Consider the following 22,255-nt stretch of genomic DNA (forward strand, 5'->3'; position numbering starts at 1 on the left):
CGTGTGTAATTCAGGGGAGTAGGGCAAAAGAGGCTTGGGAAGTCATTCATCCCCAAGTTTGGGGGGCTATATAGTCATTCTGGTGGTTTCTTTTTTTCTTAAAACATTATTTTGCTGACACCACAGGTGACAGCAGAGCGCCCCTTGGCAATCACTTGGTGATGGCCACCATTTTTTCCTCAGAAACCCCCTCAGAATGACGATACATCAGAATGATGCTATTTCACAATGTAGTATCGTTCCCAGGGTGTTTTGGATGGGATAATGGTCGCACCAAGAGGAAGTCCACTGTCATCACAGCAGCACAAAAAGTGTGTGTGTTTTTAAAGAAAAAGAAAACCGTCCCAAAGTTTGGGATGAAACCCACCCACCAAAATTGCTGAAACGGCCCTGTAATTCACTGCCTGCTAATGGGGCAGCCATTTTCTTTCAGCTGCTCGATGAAGTATCAAGGTTATATTTGTTTGTTTCATTGACTGATTTTTATACAGCCCATTAGCCAAAGCTCTCTGTGCGGTTTGCAAGATAAAGCTTAAAACCATAAAATACAATAATATATTAAAACATAATATAAAACTATAAGTTTAAAACAGAATAAAACTAAAGTAGTAACCAAGATAAAAGCCAGTAGCACTACAAATATCTAAAAATGCACTAGCACAATTTTTAAAACTTTACCTGTCACTTAGCGGGCCGAAGACCAGCGCTCCGACGAGAAGACCCGACATGTATATGGATTGGGAGATGTCGTTTAAGTCTTTTCGGTCACAGACCAAGTTAAACTAAGGGAGAAAAAGACAGATTCCTTTTCATTTAACCTCCTGGCAGCATCAACCGTACAACTCCCTTTTGTATGTGGCTGTTCCCTTTTCCTTGTTTTGCCTCACCTTTTACTTTTGAAATTACATGCCATTCCTTTGGAGTTATGTCTGCCATTATCACTGTAAACCACTTAGGTCAGGATTTGTGTGGGGAGGACCATCAGTAACGGCCAAAAACTTGCATCTATGTTTGCAGAATGCCAGCTTGATCTCTGTATATCTGAGACGGTCAATCTGCAGGCCAGCCCTGCAGCCCGCGACGTAATTTCAAAAGCCCTGGGCAAGCTATCACTTCAGGCCTCTGGCAAGAGTGATCCGTCACTCTCCGGGCAGCCTGTTGGGTAGGGAGCATAACGGTGGGGAGAGAAAAGGGGGTGGGCAGAGAGAGGGGGAGAAGGAGGTGGCAAAAAGAGAAAAAGAAAAGAGGAGGAGGCAGAAAGAGAGAAGGAGAAAGGAGGAGGCAGCAGAAACCAGGAGAGAGAGAGAAAGCTAGCAGAAAGATAAAGAGAGGGAGAGAAAGGAGGCAGCAGACAGGGAGACGGGGAGACAGAGAGCGGGGGGTGGCTGAGAGAGAGAAAAGGGGATAGCAGAGAGAGAGGCAGAGAGAGAGAGAGAGACGGGGAGACCCCACCACCTCCAGCATGCGACCCTTGACAGAAAAACCCAGAGGGAATGCAGCCCTTGACAGGAGAACATTTCCCCACCCCTGATGTATATAAAGATGGTTGGAGCAGATTGACTTCCCCACTGCGTCAGAAAAGAATCATAATTGCTATCAGATGTCCCCATGAGCTGCATACTTGAAATTTGGTAAATGTGTAATCCAACATACTCTTCTTATTAGTACCACAATACAAAAAGGGGAATATCAGCTGAAACCTCACAACAGTTTATGAGTTAGCACCTCATCATTTTTTACCTCATAAATGCTGGGTTTCCCTCATAATAGAAGCCAGCAGTCCTGCACACACAGTAAGCTGAGGGAAGCAGAGAGAAATTCCAGTAACAACCAGGAATGTGTTAGCCATGGTTGCAGAAATGCAAGCTAAATTGAGTTGAATTTTTATTGTTGGCTATTTTAATAACTTTCAAAAACCAAAACATTTCTGGAAAGAAGCTACGTTTGACATTCTCCTTACAGTACAGGCATCTTTTAGGCGCATGTCCTAAGATCCATTGGTGGTGAACACTAGGCATGGCAGTGGCCACAGGCCTTAGAAATGGCTTTAAAATTTGACTGTTAGTCAAATGTATGGAATCATAGAATCATATAATAGTAGGGGTGGAAGGGGCCTACAAGACCATCAAGTCCAACCCCCTGCTCAGTGCAGGATTCCAAGTCAGAGCATCCCCGACAGACGGCTGTCCAGCCTCATCTTGAACGCCTCCAGTGTGGGAGAGCCCACCACCTCCCTAGGGGTTCCATTGTCGTATTGCTCTAACAGTAAGGAAGTTTTCCCTGATGTTCAACCGGAATCTGGCTTCCTGGAACTTGAGCCCATTACTCCGCGTCCTGCACTCTGGGATGATCAAGAAGAGATCCTGGCCTTCCTCTCTGTGACAACCTTTCAAGTACTTGAAGAACACTATTATATCTCCCCTCAGTCTTCTCTTCTCAAGGCTAAACATGCCCAGTTCTTTCAGTTTCTCTTCATAGGGCTTTGTTTCCAATCCCCTGATTATCCCCTGATTATCTTTTTTGCCCTCCTCTGAACCCTCTCCAACTTGTCTGCATCCTTCTTAAAGCGTGGTGCCCAGAACTGGACACAGTACTCCACATGAAGCCTAACCAGTGCTGAGTAGAGGGGAACTAGTGCTTCCCGGTATTTGGAAGCTATGCTTCTATTAATTCAGCCCCAAATAGCATTTGCCTTTTTTGCAGCCACATCACATTGTTGGCTCATATTCAGCTTGTGATTGACAGCAATTCCAAGATCCTTCCCGCTTGTAGTGTTGTTGAGCCATGTATCCCCCATCTTGTAACTGTGCATTTGGTTTCTTTTTCCTAGGTGCAGAACTTGGCATTTATCCCTATTAAATGTCATTCTGTTGTTTTCTGCCCAGCACTCTAGTCTATCAAGACTTTGAATGTTGTTTCTGTCTTCCAAGGTATTAGCTATTCCATCCAATTTTGTGTCATCTGCAAATCTGATCAGCATTGCCTGTACCTCCTCCTCCAAGTCATTAATAAAAACGTTGAAGAGCACTGAGCCCAGGACTGAGCCCTATGGTACCCTGCTCATTACCTCTCCCCAGTTGGAGAAGACCCCATTGATAAGCACTGAGTCCAATTCTGTAGCCAGCTGTGGATCCACCTGATTGTTGTTTCATCTAGCCCACTTTGAGCTAGTTTGCTCATCAGGTATCATGGGGCATTTTGTTGAAAGCTTTGCTGAAGTCGAGTTATATTATGTCCACAGCATTCCCACAGTCCACAAGGGTGGTTACCTGATCAAAAAATGAGATCAGGTTCATCTGGCAGGATTTGTTCTTGACCAATCCATGTTGACTTCGATCACTGCATTGTTTTCAAGGTGCTTACAGATGGATTGCTTTATCATCTGCTCCAGAATTGTCTCAGGGATGGATGTCAGACTGACTGGTCTGTAGTTCCCAGGTTCCTCCTTTTTACCCTTTTTGAAGATAGGAACAACATTAGCCCTCCTCCAGTCATCTGGCACTTCCCCTTCCTCCATGATTGCTCAAAGAGAATAGACAGCGGTTCTGAGAGTGCTTCTGCCAGTTCCTTTATGACTCTAGGATGCAGTTCATCTGGCCCTGGAGATTTGAACTCATTCAAAGTCATTAGGTGTTCCTTGACCATATGCCTATCGATCTCAAGCTGCAATCCTGCCCCTTCAGCCTGTACTTCACCTTTGCCAGGTAGCTCGTATAGACCCTCTTTTGGGAGAAGACTGAGCCAAAGTAGGTATTGAGCACCTCTGCCTTTTCTTTGTCATCTGTTATCATTTTGCCATCCTTATTTAATAGCTGAACCACCATTTCTTTCCTCTGTCTTTTACTATGCACCTAGCTGAAGAAAGCTTTTTTGTTGCTTTTAGCATCCCTTGCTAACCTCAGCTCATTCTCAGCTTTAGCCTTCCTGACACCATCCCTGCAATTCTGTGCTACCTGCCTGTACTTTTCCTTTATTGCTTGGCTTTCTTTCCACTTCCTATATGTGTACTTTTTTGTTTTCAGATCATCTCTTAGCTTTTTGTGAAGCCAGATTGGCTTCTTCTGTTGTCTTCCACCTTTTCTTCTTGTTGGAATTGTTTATAATTGTGCCTTGAGAATTTCCTTTTTTAAAAACTCCCACCCATCTTGGACTCCTTTTCTTGTTAGCATCGCTTGCCATGGTACCTTACTTATCATTGTTCTGAGTTTATTAAAATCAGCTCTCCTAAAATCCAGGGTATGGGTTTGGCTACACTTGGCTTTTGCTTCCTTTAGAACCATGAACACAACTTTGAAGTTGTGAAGCTTCACAACTTCGAAGCTTCGAAGATCATGCCTGAATTAGGAAAAAAAAAATCATGGAGAAGCCCCAATTCTGCAAAGATAACGCCTTAATTTTAAAAAAAAACATCCTGAGCGGGGGATAGGAGGGGGTAAAACTTAGTCTCATTTGAAGGGATACAACAACCCCCTGCTCAATGCAGGAAGCCTGATTCTCAGGCGGTCACCCATCCAACTACTGACCGGGGCCGACCCTGCTTAGCATCCAAGATCAGACAAGCACGCACAGGAAAACAGCAGGAAAACAGCACAGCGCTCAAGTGTGAACCGAGCTCGCACATTCGATGAAGCACTGCAATGGGGAAAATGGGTGAGTGTGAATAATCACATTTTAATGCGAGAGCGTTTAACCCGACAGGACACCGAATTCATTGTGATGGCGGGCGCAATGTAGATCGGCCCTCTGTCATCTCTGTTGGTTAGGATCAAGTCAAGGATAGCTGATCCTCTAGTTCCTTCCTCTACTTTCTGTAGGAGGAAGTTATCCACCACAGAAGTCAGGAATTTCCTGGAGGGGCCATGTTTTGCAGAATTTGTCTTCCAACAAATATCGGGGAAATTGAAGTTGCCCATTACTACTGCATCATGCTTCCGTGAAACATTGGCTATTTGCTTTTCAAAAGTTTCATCCTCGTCTTCTCCTTGATTGGGTGGCCAGTAGTTGACTCCGACCACCATGTTCCTTTTATTCTTTGCTGCTTTTATTTTAACCCAGATGCTCTCGATGGGGCTAACAAGCTCATCCTCCTGTATTTCTGTGCAGAGATAAGTATTTTTAACATATAGTGCAACCCCACCTCCCTTTCTGTTCCTCCTGTTCTTTTTGAACAAGTTATATCCTTCAATTGCTGTATTCCAGTCATGAGAGTCATCCCACCAAGTCTCAGTTACACCTATCAAGTCATAATTTCCCTCCTGTATTAAGAGTTCAAGTTCGTTCTGTTTGTTTCCCATACTCTGGGCATTAGTATACAGACATCGAAGACCATGTGCTTCATGGTCTGGCTTTCTTCCTACATGTTTTTGAAGACTATTATTGGGCGCTATTAGAGCTGTTCTCTCCGTTGCGGTGCATGAGCCTTCGTCCATTGTTACCCCCAACTTTACATCTCCCTTCCCCGTAGGACTCAGTTTAAAGTCCTCCTGATGAAGTTCTTCATGCTGTGGCCAAACACATTCTTCCCAGCCTTTGTGAGGTGCAACCCGTCCCTTGCCAACAGCCCATCTTCCAGGAAGATGTCTATCAATGAGAACATGTCTATCAATGGTAAATAAATGAATTAATAATCATCATAATCATCATGATAAATAAATGGAACTGGCAATTCCTGAGGCAACATTCCTCTAGAACAGTCTTCCCCAGCCTCATGATCTCCAAATATGTTGTACTACAACTCCCAACATGGCCAGGGATGATGGGACCTGTGGTCCAAAATATCTGGATGTCACCAGGTTGAGCAAGGGTTCTGCAACACTGGCTTATACTAGGTCAAACTCTGCCCATCTAGCCCAGTATTATCTGCTCAGGTACTTTCGTATCTCCTGGTACTTTTTAACTAGAGATTCAGGAACTGAACCTGGGCCTTCTCCATGCAAAGCCAGTGCTCTACCACTGAGCTATATCCCCTGCCTTTGAATGCCACTTGCCACAGGACAAATAGCAGGGTAGGGCTATTGCCTTCATGCCCTCCTTTTAGGTTTCCCAAAAGCAGTTGGCCACTATTGGGGAGAATGAATACTGGGTTGGTTGGACTTTTGGTATGATCTCCAAGGACTTTTCTTATCTTCTTTGGCAGTGATAGGGAACCTGGGGCCCTTCAGATGTTTTGAATGGCAACTCCCATAACTCGTGACCATTGGCCATGCTGGCTGAGGCTGATGGGAGTAGTAGCCCGAACAGCTGGAGGGCACCAGGTTGCCCACTCCTGATCTTAGGCAGAGACATGACTGTGTCACTGCTGGGATGCAGCTTATGGATTCTCCCCCTCCAACACACATCTGGGCAACAAAATTGCTTACAAAGATAGACCCCCAAGAACATTCTAAGGATTCTGTCTGAGACAATCCCTCCCCCATCTTCCCCTTTGCCACCTCATTTTTGTTTGAATAAGAGGTGGCAAGGTACCCAGGCATACATCTCGAGTTCAGCACTTCTCATTCCCTAAAGCAGGGATGGGCAGCTTGTGTCCCTCCAGACGTTTTGGCCTACAACTCCCATCATGCCTCACTATAGGCTATGCTGGCTAGGGCTGAGGGGAGTTGCAATGCCCAGAAGTGGGCTGCATACACAGAACAAGACCATAAAGAACACAAAGGTCCCACCTCTGTTAGCAACGTCGGCTTCAGCTCTGCAGGATATACCCATCCATCTCGGCACTTTTCAGTGGAGTTGAGTCCATATTTTATGATCGTTTCGATATCCTCTTGCACGGGAGTAAACATAGAGCATTCTTCCAGAGATCCATCTGGTTTCCTGGGAATGGTTAAGTTCATCGCCTGCTCTTTGGTCAGGTCTGGGCCAATTGCACGGATCCAGCTGGTGTTGCAGTGGTGAGGCACGTCCATAACAAGGAACACTTGGCCAAACATGTGAAAGGGAGTGAGGAAATTTGGGATGCAAATCAACAGCACCAGCCATTTCTGAAACCTTCCAAACTCTCCAACCACCTTCAAGATGTCTCCAAACCCCGTCATTCTGGATTCTTCAGAGGCTGGACTATCGTTGTCACATACAGGGGCTAAAATTAATGTTTAAACATAATAAGAGCTGAGGATAAAGTGAATAATTAATCAGGCTTTGTCCTCTGATAAACTTATGCAATGCATCCTACCTTAGCTTAAGCCATCCTCTCCTGGAAAACGTATTCCTTGCTTATCACTGAGTAACCCATGCAGAAGTACTCAATGCTAACTTTGGGATACGGGTCTTAGGGCCACCACATATAAGATGAGGTATCATGGGTAGCACAGACAGGACCATCTGAATACCAGTTATCAGAGAACAAGAGCAGGAGAAGGCTATTGCCCTCATGAGCGGGCTTCCCAGAAGAATCTATAGCCACTGTGGGAAACAAAATGCCAGACTAGATAAGCCTTTGGTCTGATCCTGCACTCTTAAAACATCATCTGTGACCTGATCTTGTTCATCATCCTAAACTAAGGTTGCAATCCTATGCAGGATGTTTAGACAGAAAAAAAAAGTCCTACAATTCCCAGCGTACCCCAGTCAGCTATGCTGCCTGGGTCATGCTGGGAGCTGTAGGATTTGTTTCTGTCTAAACATGCACAGGATTGCACCCGAAGTCCCTATTCAGACATGGATACTCACCACTCAATGGCTTGCATGTGTGAAGGAATCACATGCCACAGGTATAGGCTTTGCCTGTCCTCAGACACAAAACACTTAAGACTTTCAGCAGCAGATTTGATGGGGCAGCGGAGGATGCAAAAAAGCCTGGGGCCTTGTGTAGCTCACCCCTAACTGAAGTGGAGGTAATTCAGACATTCAGATGCAAGATATCAAGTGTTGAATATCCAATGATGTATGTGGATGTGTGAACGAACCCTAGACTGTGAGGTGGGGGGCGGCTAGTCATTTATTAGGCTGGATTTCAGCAATCCTACCAATATGTATTCATAAAGCCAATGGCACAAACTTCTTGAATACTACTTCCCCTCGTTATCAGTGTGGAATGTAAAGTAACAGTCAAAAGTTGTGACCCATATTTCTATGCCTGCCTTTTCATTAAAGAAAAAACCCACACTCCCCCGTTGCGGAGCCTTTCAGCATTTACTGTGGGCTCTCAGACCACGTGATTGGTGAGAGGGGAAGTTTTTAATTTTCAAGGTTCCATAGAGATCAATGCAACAGCATCATCTAGTGGCTGTTTTGATAGCATTACAATCTGACTTAATTTGATATTATTTCCAGATTTTTTGAGATGGAATAACCAGGAAATACCTCTGGATGTGCCCTGGAGGTTGATGATGTCATGAAAAGGACCCACAAACTCCCATGTGTAAGCAATCTCAATAGCAAGATAAAAGCTCCTTGTGAAGAAGCCCTTAGCTTTCGACCAGCAGCCTTTTCTTCCCCTGACCTGCATCATAGGCAAAGATTTCTCAGCCATCTAGTTAGATGAACTGTGCAGAAAACACAGCGCACTGGACCTTTCAACTACATGGATAAAGGGTGGGGCTGACAGATCGATTCTTGCAGAAATGCTACGCTATAGAGAACACTCAGCTCTCTGATAAGAGAACACTCAAGTCACTATTTTATTTATTTATGCATAAAAGTATTGATCCCCCCCCTTCATAGATCACTGCCTTGTTGTGGCGAAGGGGCTTGTGTAACTCAGTGAAGCCATAAGCTACGCCGTGCAGGGCCACCCAAGACGGACAGGTCATGGCGGAGAGTTCTGACAAAATGTGGTCCACTGGAGAAGGAAATGGCAACCCGCTCCAGTATTCTTGCCAAGAAAACCCCATGGAACGTATCACAAGGCTAAAAGATATGATGCCGGAAGATGAGCCCCTCGGCCTCAGGTCGGAAGGTGTCCAATATACTACTGGGGAAGAGCAGAGGGAATTTCCAAGTAGCACCAGAAAGAGTGAAGCGGCTGGGCCAAAGCTGAAAGGACACTCAGCTGTGGATGTATCTGGTGGTGAAAAGAAAGTCCGATGCTGTAAAGAACAATATTGTTTAGGAACCTGGAATGTAAGATCAATGAATCAAGGTAAGCTGGAGGTAGTCAAACATGAGATGGCAAGATTGAACATTGACATCTTGGGAATCAGAGAACTAAAATGGACGAGCATGGGCGAATTTAATTCAGGTGACCATTATATCTACTACTGTGGGCAAGAATCCCTTAAAAGAAATGGAGTAGCATTCATAGTCAATAAAAGGGTGGGAAAAGTAGTTGTTGTTGTTGTTGTTCAGTCGTTCAATCATGTCCGACTCTTCGTGACCCCATGGACCATAGCACGCCAGGCCTTCCTGTCCTGCGCTCTCTCCCAGAGCGTGCTCAAGTTCATATTCATTGCATCGGTTGTTCCATGTTCTAGCCATCTCATCCTCTGCCATCCCCTTCTCCTTTTGCCTTCAGTCTTTCCCAGCATCAGGGTCTTTTCCAGAGAGTTTTCTCTTCGCATTAGGTGGCCAAAATATTGGAGCTTCAGCTTCAGTATCTGTCCTTCCAATGAGCACTCAGGGATGATTTCCTTTAGGATTGACTGATTTGACCTCCTTGCAGTCCAGGGGACAAAAGTCTTCTCCAGCACCACAGTTCGAAAGCATCAATTCTTCGGCACTCAGCCTTCCTTATAGTCCAGCTCTCACAGCCATACATTACTACTGGGAAAACCATAGCTTTGATTAGACGGACCTTTGTCGGCAAGGGGATGTCTCTGCTTCTTACTATGCTGTCTAGGTTTGCCATAGCTTTCCTCCCAAGGAGCAAGCGTCTTTTAATTTCATGGCTACAGTCACCGTCTGCGGTGATCTTGGAGCCCAAGAAAATAAAATCTGTCACTGCTTCCATTTCTTCCCCTTCTATATGCCAGGAAGTGATGGGGCCAGATGCCATGATCTTCGTTTTTTTAATGTTGAGTTTCAAACCAGCTTTTGCACTCTCCTCTTTCACCCTCAACAAGAGGCTCTTGAGATCCTCTTCGCTTTCTGCCATTAGGGTAGTATCATCTGCATATCGGAGGTTGTTGATAATTCTCCCGGCAATCTTAGTTCCGACCTGTGATTCATCCAACCCGGCATTTCTCATGATGTACTCTGCATATAAGTTAAATAAGCAGGGCGACAACATGCAGCCTTGTCGTACTCCTTTCCCAATTTTGAACCAATCGGTTGTTCCATGTCTGGTTCTTACTGTTGCTTCTTGACCCTCGTACAGGTTTCTCAGGAGACAGGTAAGGTGGTCTGGTATTCCCATCACTTTAAGAATTTGCCACAGTTTGTTGTGATCCACACAATCAAAGGCTTTAGCATAGTCAATGAAGCAGAAATAGATGTGTTTCTGGAATTCTCTTGCTTTCTCCATGATCCAGCGCACGTTGGCGATTTGATCTCTAGTTCCTCTGCCTCTTTGAAACCCAGCTTGTACTTCCGGTAGTTCTCGGTTCGCATACTGCTGAAGCCTAGCTTGTAGGATTTTGAGCATCACCTTGCTGGCATGTGAAATGAGCACAATTGTGCGGTAGTTTGAACACTCTTTGGCGTTGCCCTTCTTTGGAATTGGAATGTAAACTGACCTTTTCCAGTCTTGCGGCCATTGTTGAGTGTTCCAAATTTGTTGGCATATTGAATGCAGCACTTTAACAGCATCATCTTTTAGGATTTTAAATAGCTCAGCTGGAATACTGTCATCTCCTCTAGCTTTGTTGTTAGTAATGCTTCCTAAGGCCCACTTGACTTCACTCTCTAGGATGTCCGGCTCAAGTTCAGTGACCGCACTATCATGGCTATCAGGGACATTCAGATCTTTCCTGTATAGTTCTTCTGTGTATTCTTTCCACCTCTTCTTAATCGCATCTGCTTCTGTTATGTCCCTGCCTTCTTTGTCCTTTATCATGCCCGTCTTTGCACAAAACCTTCCCTTGAGATCTCCGTTTTCTAGAAACGATCATTCTATCGTTTTTGAGATTGTACCCCAGTACTGCTTTTCCCACCCTTTTGTTGACTATGAGTGCTACTCCATTTCTTCTAAGGGATTCTTGCCCACAGTAGTAGATATGATGGTCACCTGAATTAAATTCGCCCATGCCTGTCCATTTTAGTTCGCTGATTCCCAAGATGTCGATGTTCAGTCTTGCCATCTCATGTTTGACCACCTCCAGCTTACCTTGATTCATTGATCTGACATTCCAGGTTCCTAAACAATATTGTTCTTCACAGCATCGGATTTTCTTTTCACCACCAGACACATCCACAGCTGAGTGTCCTTTCGGCTTTGGCCCAGCCGCTTCACTCTTTCTGGCGCTACTTGGAAATTCCCTCTGCTCTTCCCCAGTAGTATATTGGACACCTTCCGACCTGAGGGTCTCATCTTCTGGCGTCATCTCTTTTAGCCTTGTGATACATTCCATGGGGTTTTCTTGGCAAGAATACTGGAGTGCGTTGCCACTTCCTTCTCCAGTGGACCACATTTTGTCAGAAGTCTCCGCCATGACCTGTCCGTCTTGGGTGGCCCTGCACAGTATAGCTTATGGCTTCACTGAGTTACACAAGCCCCTTCGCCACAACAAGGCAGTGATCCATGAAGGGGGGGGGGAAGCAGTACTGGGGTACAATCTCAAAAACGATAGAATGATCTCAGTACGAATCCAAGGCAAACCATTCAACATCACAGTCTATGCCCCAACCACTGAGGCCGAAGAAGCTGAGGTTGATCGGTTCTATGAAGACCTACAACACCTTCTAGAACTAACACCAAAAAAAGATGTCCTCTTCATCATAGGGGATTGGAATGCTAAAGTAGGAAGTCAAGAAATCACCAGGATAACAGGCAAGCATGGCCTTGGTGCACAAAATGAAGCAGGACAAAGGCTGATAGAGTTTTGCCAAGAGAACACGCTGATCATAGCAAACACTCTTTTCCAATAGCACAAGAGGCGACTCTACACATGGACATCACCAGATGGTCAATATCGAAATCAGATTGATTATGTCCTTTGCAGCCAAAGATGGAGAAGCTCTATACAGTCAGTAAAAACAAGACCTGGAGCTGACTGTGACTCAGATAATGAGCTTCTTATTGCAAAATTTCGGCTTAAATTGAAGAACGTAGGGAAAACCACTAAACCATTCAGGTATGACCTAAATCATATCCCTTATGAATATACAGTGGAGGTGAGGAATAGATTTAAGGGATTAGACCGGATAGACTGAGTGCCTGAGGAACTATGGACGGAGGTCCGTAACATTGTTCAGGAGGCAGCAACTCAATCCATCCCAAAGAAAAAGAAATGCAAGAAAGCCAAGTGGCTGTCTGATGAGGCTTTACAAGTAGCTGAGGAAAGAAGGGAAGCGCAAAGCAAGGGAGAAAGGGGAAGATATATCCAACTGAATGCAGAGTTCCAGAGAATAGCAAGGAGAGACAAGAAGGCCTTCTTAAATGAACAATGCAAAGAAATCGAGGAAAACAACAGAATGGGAAAGACTAGAGAGCTTTTCAAGAAAATCGGAGATCTCAAGGGAACGTTTTGTGCAAAGATGGGCATGATAAAGGACAAAGAAGGCAGGGGCTTAACAGAAGCAGATGAGATTAAGAAGAGGTGGCAAGAATACACAGAAGAACTATACAGGAAAGATCTGAATGTCCCTGATAGCCATGATAGTGTGGTCACTGTGTTGCAGAACCCAGAGTCAGAGAGACCATGGAGTGAAGGAAAAAGAGATTCTTTATTTAACGTGCGGGCTTAAGGCTGGCATCACTTCCAAAGAGCCAGAAGCCCTGATTTACATTAGCACATTGGTTTTATAGACATTGTGACACATATGAAATGGCTCCTCCTCCCCCTCCCGCATGGGGTTGCAATCCTCAACATTTCTTCTCTTAGCACTATTGTTTATAATACAAGAACTGGGTTATAGGGTAGCCATGATAAGGAGAGAACAGAAGAGAACAGCAGAGAGCAAGATATACAATTGTATGACCTTTGACAAGATAAGGAATTCCTGTGTCTCGTCAGCTTACAACAATATATTCAAGGGAGAAAGAGCTCAGCAAGAACATGAAGCATGAGACTGCATGAGGCTACTTAGTCTGACCCCCGATATGGCTGCTACATTCCCCCCTTAAATGCATAATTTCATTACAATTATAGCATTTTTGATAACTATACAAAGCTTTTTGTGACATACATATTACTTAGCCTCTTGTTGGGCTATTAGAGCGTAGAGGGCAGCAGTTTCACTAGCTGAGACGTAAAACAGATTGGTTAAACAGCGCATAAGACAAGGAACGCAGAGACATAACAGTACTTTTATGAACAACACTGGTAGAATTAAGATGAACAATGCTTCAAGCCAGCTAAGATCTGGAAGCCAAGGGGTTAACTAATTGAGCTAATTGTTTTGTCTTATTGTTTTGTTAGCTACTATATTGTGCAGCTTGTTGATCTGTTCATCTACAGCATTGCCATTATCAGTTAAGTTAAAACAACAGAGCTTTTGGTGTGTCTCACAACTTAAATGATGAAGAAGGAAGAGGTAATCTATACCAGCTCTATTTTCTAGAACTGCACCTCTTAGATCACGCAACTCTTTATTTAACAATGACAGTGCTCGTGAGGTGGCATTTTTGCTTTTGGCTAAGCTGCAAGCTAACCAGTTGATCTTTAGACCATTAGCCAAGGCTAAACCTGGAACCCCAACTAGTGACATTGCTAAGGCCAATTTTTCTGAGTCAGAATATAACTGCACATGACTATTACAATTTTTAGTTAGTTGGAGTGCTCGAGGCTGCCGTTGACGGATTTTCTCAGGCCACAGGGGAAGAATTGGCACCAGTTCAATTGGCGGCTGAGGCAACATGGGTGGTTATTAGACAAGTTGGCAGGAATGAATGACCAAGTGCGGGAACTACATGTCTAAAACCATCTATGAGGCAAAAGTATGTGGGCATCATTAAAAGATATGTTTTGAATTTTATTACAGTGGAAGGGGGCCAGGGATAGCTTTATATTTTCTGGAAAATTTTTGACAATTAAGCATTCGTGCACACGTAGCATTTGTTTCAGCAACGATGGGGGTGCGTAGAGTGAACTCTGTAGGGGGTAGGATCTTTGCAACCACGCCCCAATTAGCATTTTGGGAATAAGTTAAACTTACACTATAAACTCTTAACATGGTATCTTTTTGAATTTTCCCAGGATGTCTACAGACAGGTATTAAGCAAGAGTTAATAAGCCTGTTTGCAGGTATACCTCTTGGCAAACAAAAATGTTTTACTCTCGTGATGTTAGCCAGGTGAAGCCAGTAATTATCAGCAAATCACTGGGACAAACTTTTCCTTTCAGGGGCTGGCCCCCCTTTTTGCACCTTATTAAGGAAACACAATGCAACACTACTAACACTACAACACGCATGTTTGATCTTTTTTGGGATCTGACCGTACGCTGGGCAGCTATTCACCTGGCAAGCTGCAGTAGGGTCTAGTCCCCTTCTTCAATTCTCCAGTTGCAGGTCTGACCGTACACAGGGGGACAGTCTCCCGGTGTGTCCACAGTAAGGTCTAGCCTGAGTCTTCTTACTGCTTTTTTAGAATGATTTTTAAAGGATTTTCAGGATTTCTGTTTACAGTCTACTCTCCCCCTCTCGCTCTCTTGACTCGTGTCCAATGTATCCAGGATTTAACTCCAGCTGCTTTCATAGCTGCGGGGGTGGAAAGTATGACAGTTTTCAGTCTTCTCCATCTGGGAGTCAAAGGGTTATTTTTCCCTCTTTAACTCATACTTTAACTCTTGGTTGGAAAGGATGAGCTTCTGTGATTCGCCCATTCTGGCCCCTTTGGTTTTCTCCTTTGTGTATTTGATTTATTTTATTTGGGCATTCATGCCACTAATGTCCATCTTGTCCACACTGGGCACACTGGTTCTTTTTTAAGAATCTTCTGCCTCTGCCGGGTCTTCTTCTTTTTTCTTTCGTCCACGTCTTCTTGGGCCTCTGGGTTGAGGGGGGTATACTGGCGATAGGCATTTGAAAGATGCTCCAAGTACGCTCTGGGGCCTCGGTGGCACCTTGCAGCACTTTAGACACTTTGGTCATATTAACTGACTTCTTCATACCTGCCTTTACGGCTTCTAACAGCAGGGTTTAAATGGAATCCCCACTTGTGTTTTGGGATTCCAGCGGGGGGGGGGGGGTTACTTACAAGGAGACTTTATTGGGTAACTTACAGCACACAGGCATACTTAATAGCTGGATCAGACAGCTTCTCTGAACCACGAGCTATTGGGCTAAATGGGTTTTTATACCATACATGTTACCCATGAGGCAGCACAACACTAGCAAGCATTTTCAGCATAGGCTAGAAGTGTTTGGTTCTCAGGCACAGCTTCCTGTAAACAACTTCGCTTCCCAAAGTGCTTGATAACACTTTTATTTATTAGTATGGGAAGACAATTTTTTTCTTTCTTTTGCTTTCTTTTTCTTTGCTGATCTGCCTGTATTGCAGATCATGTTTCAAACTTTTTATATAAAACTTTCTGCTCCATGCACCAGCCTTGTCTCTTTATTTGTCTTTTTCAAGTTAAACTCACTTACTTAAACCTTTCTGCCTTACACTAGTCCCAATGACACACATTTGGGATAGGCTCTTCTTCTCCTTCTAGTTACATTTTCTTCATCTTAAAGAACTATTACATTATTGTGGCTACTTTACCCCAGGTAATAAGCTCCAGGCACAATCAGCTGCTTTTAATTTACCCTGGGGGCAACTATGGCCACGCTTCCTTTTTTCAAATGTTTTTTCTTTGCCTCTTGCCTTTTCCTTTTTCCTTGTCATCCATCGGGAACCACACTTAGTATCATTTGGAGTTGCAACTAACACTAATCTGCAAATATCACATATATTTTATGATATCTAAGAAATCATAAAATATATACAACAAACTTTTTCTGCAATTTAACACAATGAATGGAAAACACTTTTTGCATGGTAAGGCATGATGGAGCAGATCCAGCAATCATACTGCTCTTCTGGCTGAAAGCTCAGGGCCCGTTAAAATCAAGGGACGGGCATACCCACACACGCAAAGAGTTCTAGGTCACCATTTTTGCATCGGCAACTCCATGCTGCATGAGTTCTGGCAGAAGGAAATCTAAAAGTCATAGATCAAACTCAGCCTGCTGTACACTGAGCTGACTACAAACACAGACACACGGTCCACAGCGATGAGAGTTCAAGTTTATCAAAAGCTTCACAGCACTGTCCATGGCAAGTCTTTGACAATTTAAAATTTTAGTCCATGTGCAGAGTGTCTCTAAAAAGCCCAGATGATGATGGAGGCAAACAGAGAAGGCTCTGGGCAATGAAGATGCGATGTTTCCAGCAAAGGCTCTCCACTTCTGCATCAGTTTAAAAAGGGAAAGTGTGGCCCTACACCCCTTTTGACAGACAAGGGCCTTTAACTTTTTAGCAAGGCCTCTGTCTAAACAGAGCGGCACAGCTCAGCTCTCTAGCCGTGACGCTTTAACCTGGGCAACTCCTCTGTAAATTTTATTTTACTTCTGTCAGGTTCTCTCACAGACATTTTAAAAACTTACTCTTTTTTTTTTTTCTTTTCTAACCTGGTACACGAAAGCACTGAAACACTGAGTGCCGAAACTCAGGACGCTTGGGGGTTATGGGCATCGCCTTATACTTGCATTTTTGAGGCAGCCATTAATCTTCGGGGAGGCGGTGGGGTGATTTGCAGGACTTCAAAGGCAAGCTTCTCAGTTTGTTTGTATTTGTAAATCCCAAGCTCAAAACAGGACACGATGAGGTACAGGGCAGCCAAATTCTTGCTTTGGCACGGGCAACAAATAACTCGGGTCAGCTTTCTTCGCTGGGGTCTCAAACAGGAAAACAGTCTTAATTTAAAGTTGTAACATCACTGACAGCGTCAGCCAGCCAGCTACACAGATCTCATTGTTTTTTAAGACAGTTGCTCCAATATTTTCTTTTCTTCTCAATCAGGTTGGGTCTCCCAGCTTACACAGTTTATTGCAGCTTTCAGGAGCATGGTAGTAGCGTGATTTTTGGCTTGGCTAAGAACATGCTGTCTGGTTTCTCGGTCTCTTCAGCACACACTTAGGCAGTGTAACACTGGACACTTAAATCAGTGAGATTTCTTTATTGCAGGGAATCCCACGGCAAAAGCGTAATGGTTACGCTCTTCAGAAATAATATAGCCGATGGTTAGTAGCTACAGGCTCTATGCAATTCTAACACAGTTCAAAGCTAAACACGGTTACCTTGACAGAGATCTTCAACATGGTCTTTCCGCTTCATTCTGCTTTGGGACAGTCTTATGGCACACTTTTCACTCGAAGAGGGGTCTAGCCTGTGCTCTGGGGGCTGATTCTTCACCTTTATTTTCTATTTTGCCTTCATCTTCTGGGTCTTCATTTTCAGTTTCCATTTCTTAGGGATTTCATCTCAATTAGGCGAAGTGATGATGTTGCACAACTCAGAACGTTGTGGGCAATTTTCCTGCCCCCCTCTCTCGGCGCGCTAGGCTAACAGCTACGTCTTCGGCCTTACACTCTCACGCTCCCACGCTTTGTTAAAAGCCAGACTGTCCTGCAACATTTTTCTAATTAACAGCCTCAGATCTTGTTTTTTTTTTTCCTCTCAGCTCGACCTTGAGCTTTTTGCTGTTTTCTCTTTCTATTCTGAATCTTTAAAAAAAAACCTTTTTCCTTCTTTGTTTGACATACATCTCAAGGGGGTGCAAGGTTTGCTTCCCCTACCACCCATAGCCTCCCTCCTAAATTGAAGACAGACACAATTAGGGAATGGGAATTGGTCAGTGAGTAAGGGGTCTCACTGGCCGACACAAGAGGATTTTACACACCACGCACTTTGCTACTGGCCTGGGCACCCGGACGGTCAACGGTATGCGTCAGAAACCGCAGTAGCCACTCACACAATCATCAGTCTCTCCACAACATCCATATGTCCCTGCCACCCACTTTTCCCACTTTTTACCAGAGCGGAAAGCGGCTTCCCCAGCTTCCTCAGCTTCCTACTGAGTACTGGCGTGCTGGGTACTGGCGCCCACTCGGGGGTGTGATCAGGCCCCCCTTCTACTCGCAAGGAGTAGGTTCTTTTGTATACGTATACCACCAACACTGACCTTCTTCATAAGGCGGGGCCCTCTTTTTTTCTGCCCAGTGGCCTTTCTCCCTAAAGGCGGGGCCCTCTTTTTCCCATATACTTGCCTTTCTCCTGAAGGCTTCCAATGTGGGTTTCAACTCAATTGCAGCTGCAATATAGGCAGGGCTCAAGTTCCTTCCTCCGCTTCTCAAGGTTCTCTTGCCGCTCGCTGCCGTTTGGGCGATCCCGGTGCAGGCTTTCTCCCATTCACTCGACAAAAAGGTTGGTGGCGCCAAGAAAGGGAGGCGTGCGCCGAGCTCGTCTTCCCGGTGCGGCGATCAAGAGCAGGCAACTGCCACCTGTCTGGCTCAGAGCCTGCCACATCCGAGTCACGGCACCATTTATGTTGCTGAACCCAGAGTCAGAGAGACCACGGAGTGAAGGAAAAAGAGATTCTTTATTTAACGCGCGGGCTTAAGGCTGGAATCATTTCCAAAGAGCCAGAAGTCCCGATTTACATTAGCACATTGGTTTTATAGACATTGTGACACATATGAAATGGCTCCTCCTCCCCCTCCCGCATGGGGTTGCAATCCTCAACATTTCTTCTCTTAGCACTATTGTTTATAATACAAGAACTGGGTTATAGGGTAGCCATGATAAGGAGAGAACAGAAGAGAACAGCAGAGAACAAGATATACAATTGTATGACCTTTGACAAGATAAGGAATTCCTGTGTCTCCTCAGCTTACAACAATATATTCAAGGGAGAAAGAGCTCAGCAAGAACATGAAGCATGAGACTGCATGAGGCTACTTAGTCTGACCCCCGATATGGCTGCTACAACTGAACTTGAGCCGGACAACCTAGAGAGTGAAGTCAAGTGGGCCTTAGGAAGCATTATTAACAACAAAGCTAGCGGAGATGACAGTATTCCAGCTGAGCTATTTAAGATCCTAAAAGATGATGCTGTTAAATTGCTGCACTCTATATGCCAACAAATTTGGAACACTCAACAGTGGCCACAAGACTGGAAAAGGTCAGTTTACATTCCAATTCCAAAGAAGGGCAATGCCAAAGAGTGTTCAAACTACCATACAATTGCACTAATTTCACATGCCAGCAAGGTGATGCTCAAAATCCTACAAGCTAGGCTTCAGCAGTATGTGAACCGAGAACTACCGGAAGTACAAGCTGGGTTTCGAAGAGGCAGAGGAACTAGAGATCAAATTGCCAATATCCGCTGCATCATGGAGAAAGCAAGAGAATTCCAGAAACACATCTATTTCTGCTTCATTGACTACGCTAAAGCCTTTGATTGTGTGGATCACAACAAACTCTGGAAAATTCTTAAAGAGATGAGAGTACCAGACCACCTTACCTGTCTCCTGAGAAACCTGTACGAGGGTCAAGAAGCAACAGTAAGAACCAGACATGGAACAATCGATTGGTTCAAAATTGGGAAAGGAGTACGACAAGGCTGCATATTGTCGCGCTGCTTATTTAACTTATATGCAGAGTACATCATGAGAAACGCCGGGTTGGATGAATCACAGGTCAGAATTAAGATTGCTGGGAGAATTATCAACAACCTCAGATACACAGACGATACCACCCTAATGGCAGAAAGCAAAGAGGATCTAAAGAGCCTCTTGTTGAGGGTGAAAGTGGAGAGTGCAAAAGCTGGTTTGAAACTCAACATTAAAAAAACGAAGATCATGGCATCTGGCCCCATCGCTTCCTGGCATATAGAAGGGGAAGAAATGGAAGCAGTGACAGATTTTATTTTCTTGGGCTCCAAGATCACCACAGACGGTGATTGTAGCCATGAAATTAAAAGACGCTTCCTCCTTGAGAGGAAAGCTATGGCAAACCTAGACAGCATAGTAAGAAGCAGAGGCATCACCTTGCCGACAAAGGTTCGTATAATCAAAGCTCTGGTTTTCCCAGTAGCAAGGTATGGCTGTGAGAGGCCTGGACTATAAGGAAGGCTGTGAGCGCTGAAGAATCGATGCTTTTGAACTGTGGGGCTGGAGAAGACTCTTATGAGTCCCCTGGACTGCAAGGAGGTCAAATCAGTCCATCCTAAAGGAAATCAACCCTGAGTGCTTATTGGAAGGACAGATACTGAAGCTGAAGCTCAAATATTTTGGCCACCTAACGTGGAGAGAAAACTCCCTGGAAAAGACCCTGATGCTGGGAAAGATTGAAGGCAAAAGGAGAAAGGGACGGCAGAGGATGAGATGGCTAGATAGCATCACCAATGCAATGAATATGAACTTGAGCACACTCCAGGAAAGAGCGGAGGACAGGAAGGCCTGGTGTGCTATGGTCCATGGGGTCACGAAGAGTCGGACACGACTTAACGACTGAACAACAACAACATTTATACCCCAGCACCTTTGACCCCAGCGGGAGATGCACAGTGGAGTCAGTCACTCAAATTCAGTCAGTCAAATGTATTTGCTAAGAACCATTGGTCATCACAAATGTAGAACATAATCCAATTAAAAGATAATCCACAGAACATAGAATCCCATTTTTTATACTACATTTGTATCTAGTTGGGCTGCAAGGGCAAACCTAAACACTTTGCAGCTAACACATTAGCTATAGTATAAGGAACTAATTCAAGGATCTCATTTGGAAACCTATCCCTCAGAGAAGGATATAATACATAAGAAATAAAAATACAATACATAATGGAAAAATGTCTTCCACCTCTTTCTGGCCACAAATACATATATGGCAGCTCCCAATCAGAATATGTAAGAGTAAAGCATTTAAGAACAATAAAACATGTTAAATCAAAATATCCAATAGCAGTAAAAATGAACTAAACAGCAGCCATTAAAAAAAAAGAGGAATTCAGATCAACAGGCAGTTCCATAGAACACACACTTAAGGGGGCTGAGATGACACCCACCCCTTCACACATAGGAAGAATGGGGGGGATCACAAGACTGTATGGGCTAGCCCCTCCCCCAACACATGCAGCAGTCCTGCCACCATTCACACAATCAACCAACATGTGTGTAAATACCCCTCAACTGTAGGTGTGTAGAGTCTCGTTCAAATACTAGCTGAAAGCACAGCCAGCATTTCTGCTGTGCACATTTGCAGCAGGGGATGCTATAGGGAGATTATTTCTATTTAAATGATAGTTATTATTTCTCAATTTCCATCTCTACGTATAAATCAGCACGTGCAAATTATCTGTAAAAATGTGCCCTCTTTGGTCCTCTGTTTTGGTGATGTAACTACACAAAAGTGAGGAAACTGCCAAATGGCAGAGAGGAACCACGGAGGGCCAGATTTGGCCCCCACACTCGAGGTTCCCCACTCCTGATTTAGAGATTAAACTGTTCTACTTTTTTGTATGCTATCTATCTGTTTCCCACTAATCCCCCCTAATCTCAATAAACCTTTTTAATCTGGGACCTGACATTTGACAGTTTTGCAACTCCTCACTCACACCAGTCCCGAAAGTTGCAAAAAAGAGAGAAAAGGTGTGGGCCAAATCATTTGGCCCAGCCCTAACCTCAATTGCTTTTGTCAAGTTTTATTCATCTAGTTAGTGATAATCTTTTCCCAAGGGTTTTGCCAAGAACATTTTCTTTTGAAGAACACTGGTCCATTCCTAGAAGCATAGTTCCCAAGGTACTTAGAAAGGAAGCCACAATAGATGAATATCAATTTGGATCCAGTTCTTGGATCCTTGCCATTGTGAGCAGGAGGAGACCAGCAAAGATTTATTGATTTAAAGCATATTTAACTCATTCTTCTCCCAACAAAAGGCTTAGAATAATCAGTGATAAGACAGTCCCTGCCCTCAGGCTTAAAATCTAAAAGACACAACACAAAAGGAAAAGGGATTGGGATGGAGGAGGAAAAAAGCAAACTCACACACGAGTTGTTTGGATGTTTCCAGATGGTGGGCTCCTAGCACTAGCCACTAGCAATTAGAAGACATTGTGCAGCTGTTCCATCTTTTTCTCCTTAATTGATTATCTGCATTAAGGAAAAAGACATGGGAGGGTCACAAGTAGAAGACGACATTGTCTGGATCCTCTGTAAGCGTCCGTGAATGAG

The 22,255-nt window shown here is 44.3% G+C and overlaps 1 protein-coding gene across 14 annotated transcripts in view; it reads right to left on the reverse strand.

Annotated features, from left to right (window-relative positions):
* The window catches only part of LOC146345207 (solute carrier family 22 member 13-like), a 57,448-nt gene that overhangs the window by 32,982 nt on the left and 2,211 nt on the right, over positions 1-22,255 (reverse strand). For 8 of the 14 annotated variants that reach the window (XR_014792471.1, XR_014792469.1, XR_014792470.1 and 5 more), the window contains 2 exons: positions 6,663-7,078; positions 679-782 (listed from right to left, as the gene is read on the reverse strand). Coding sequence is in view for 6 of the 14 variants with exons in the window: in XM_084859416.1 (XP_084715542.1) it covers positions 679-782; positions 6,663-7,034 (476 nt within the window). In the remaining 8 variants the exon portion in view is untranslated. Of the gene's footprint in view, positions 1-678; positions 783-6,662; positions 9,002-17,319; positions 17,968-22,069; positions 22,175-22,255 lie in introns of those variants that run through there. The other 6 variants (XR_014792473.1, XM_084859410.1, XM_084859415.1 and 3 more) reach the window with 5 other exon arrangements.

This window comes from Heloderma suspectum, chromosome 5, assembly GCF_057233095.1.
Source record: "Heloderma suspectum isolate Gila_16-S chromosome 5, 16-S_ref, whole genome shotgun sequence".
Taxonomy (NCBI): domain Eukaryota; kingdom Metazoa; phylum Chordata; class Lepidosauria; order Squamata; family Helodermatidae; genus Heloderma; species Heloderma suspectum.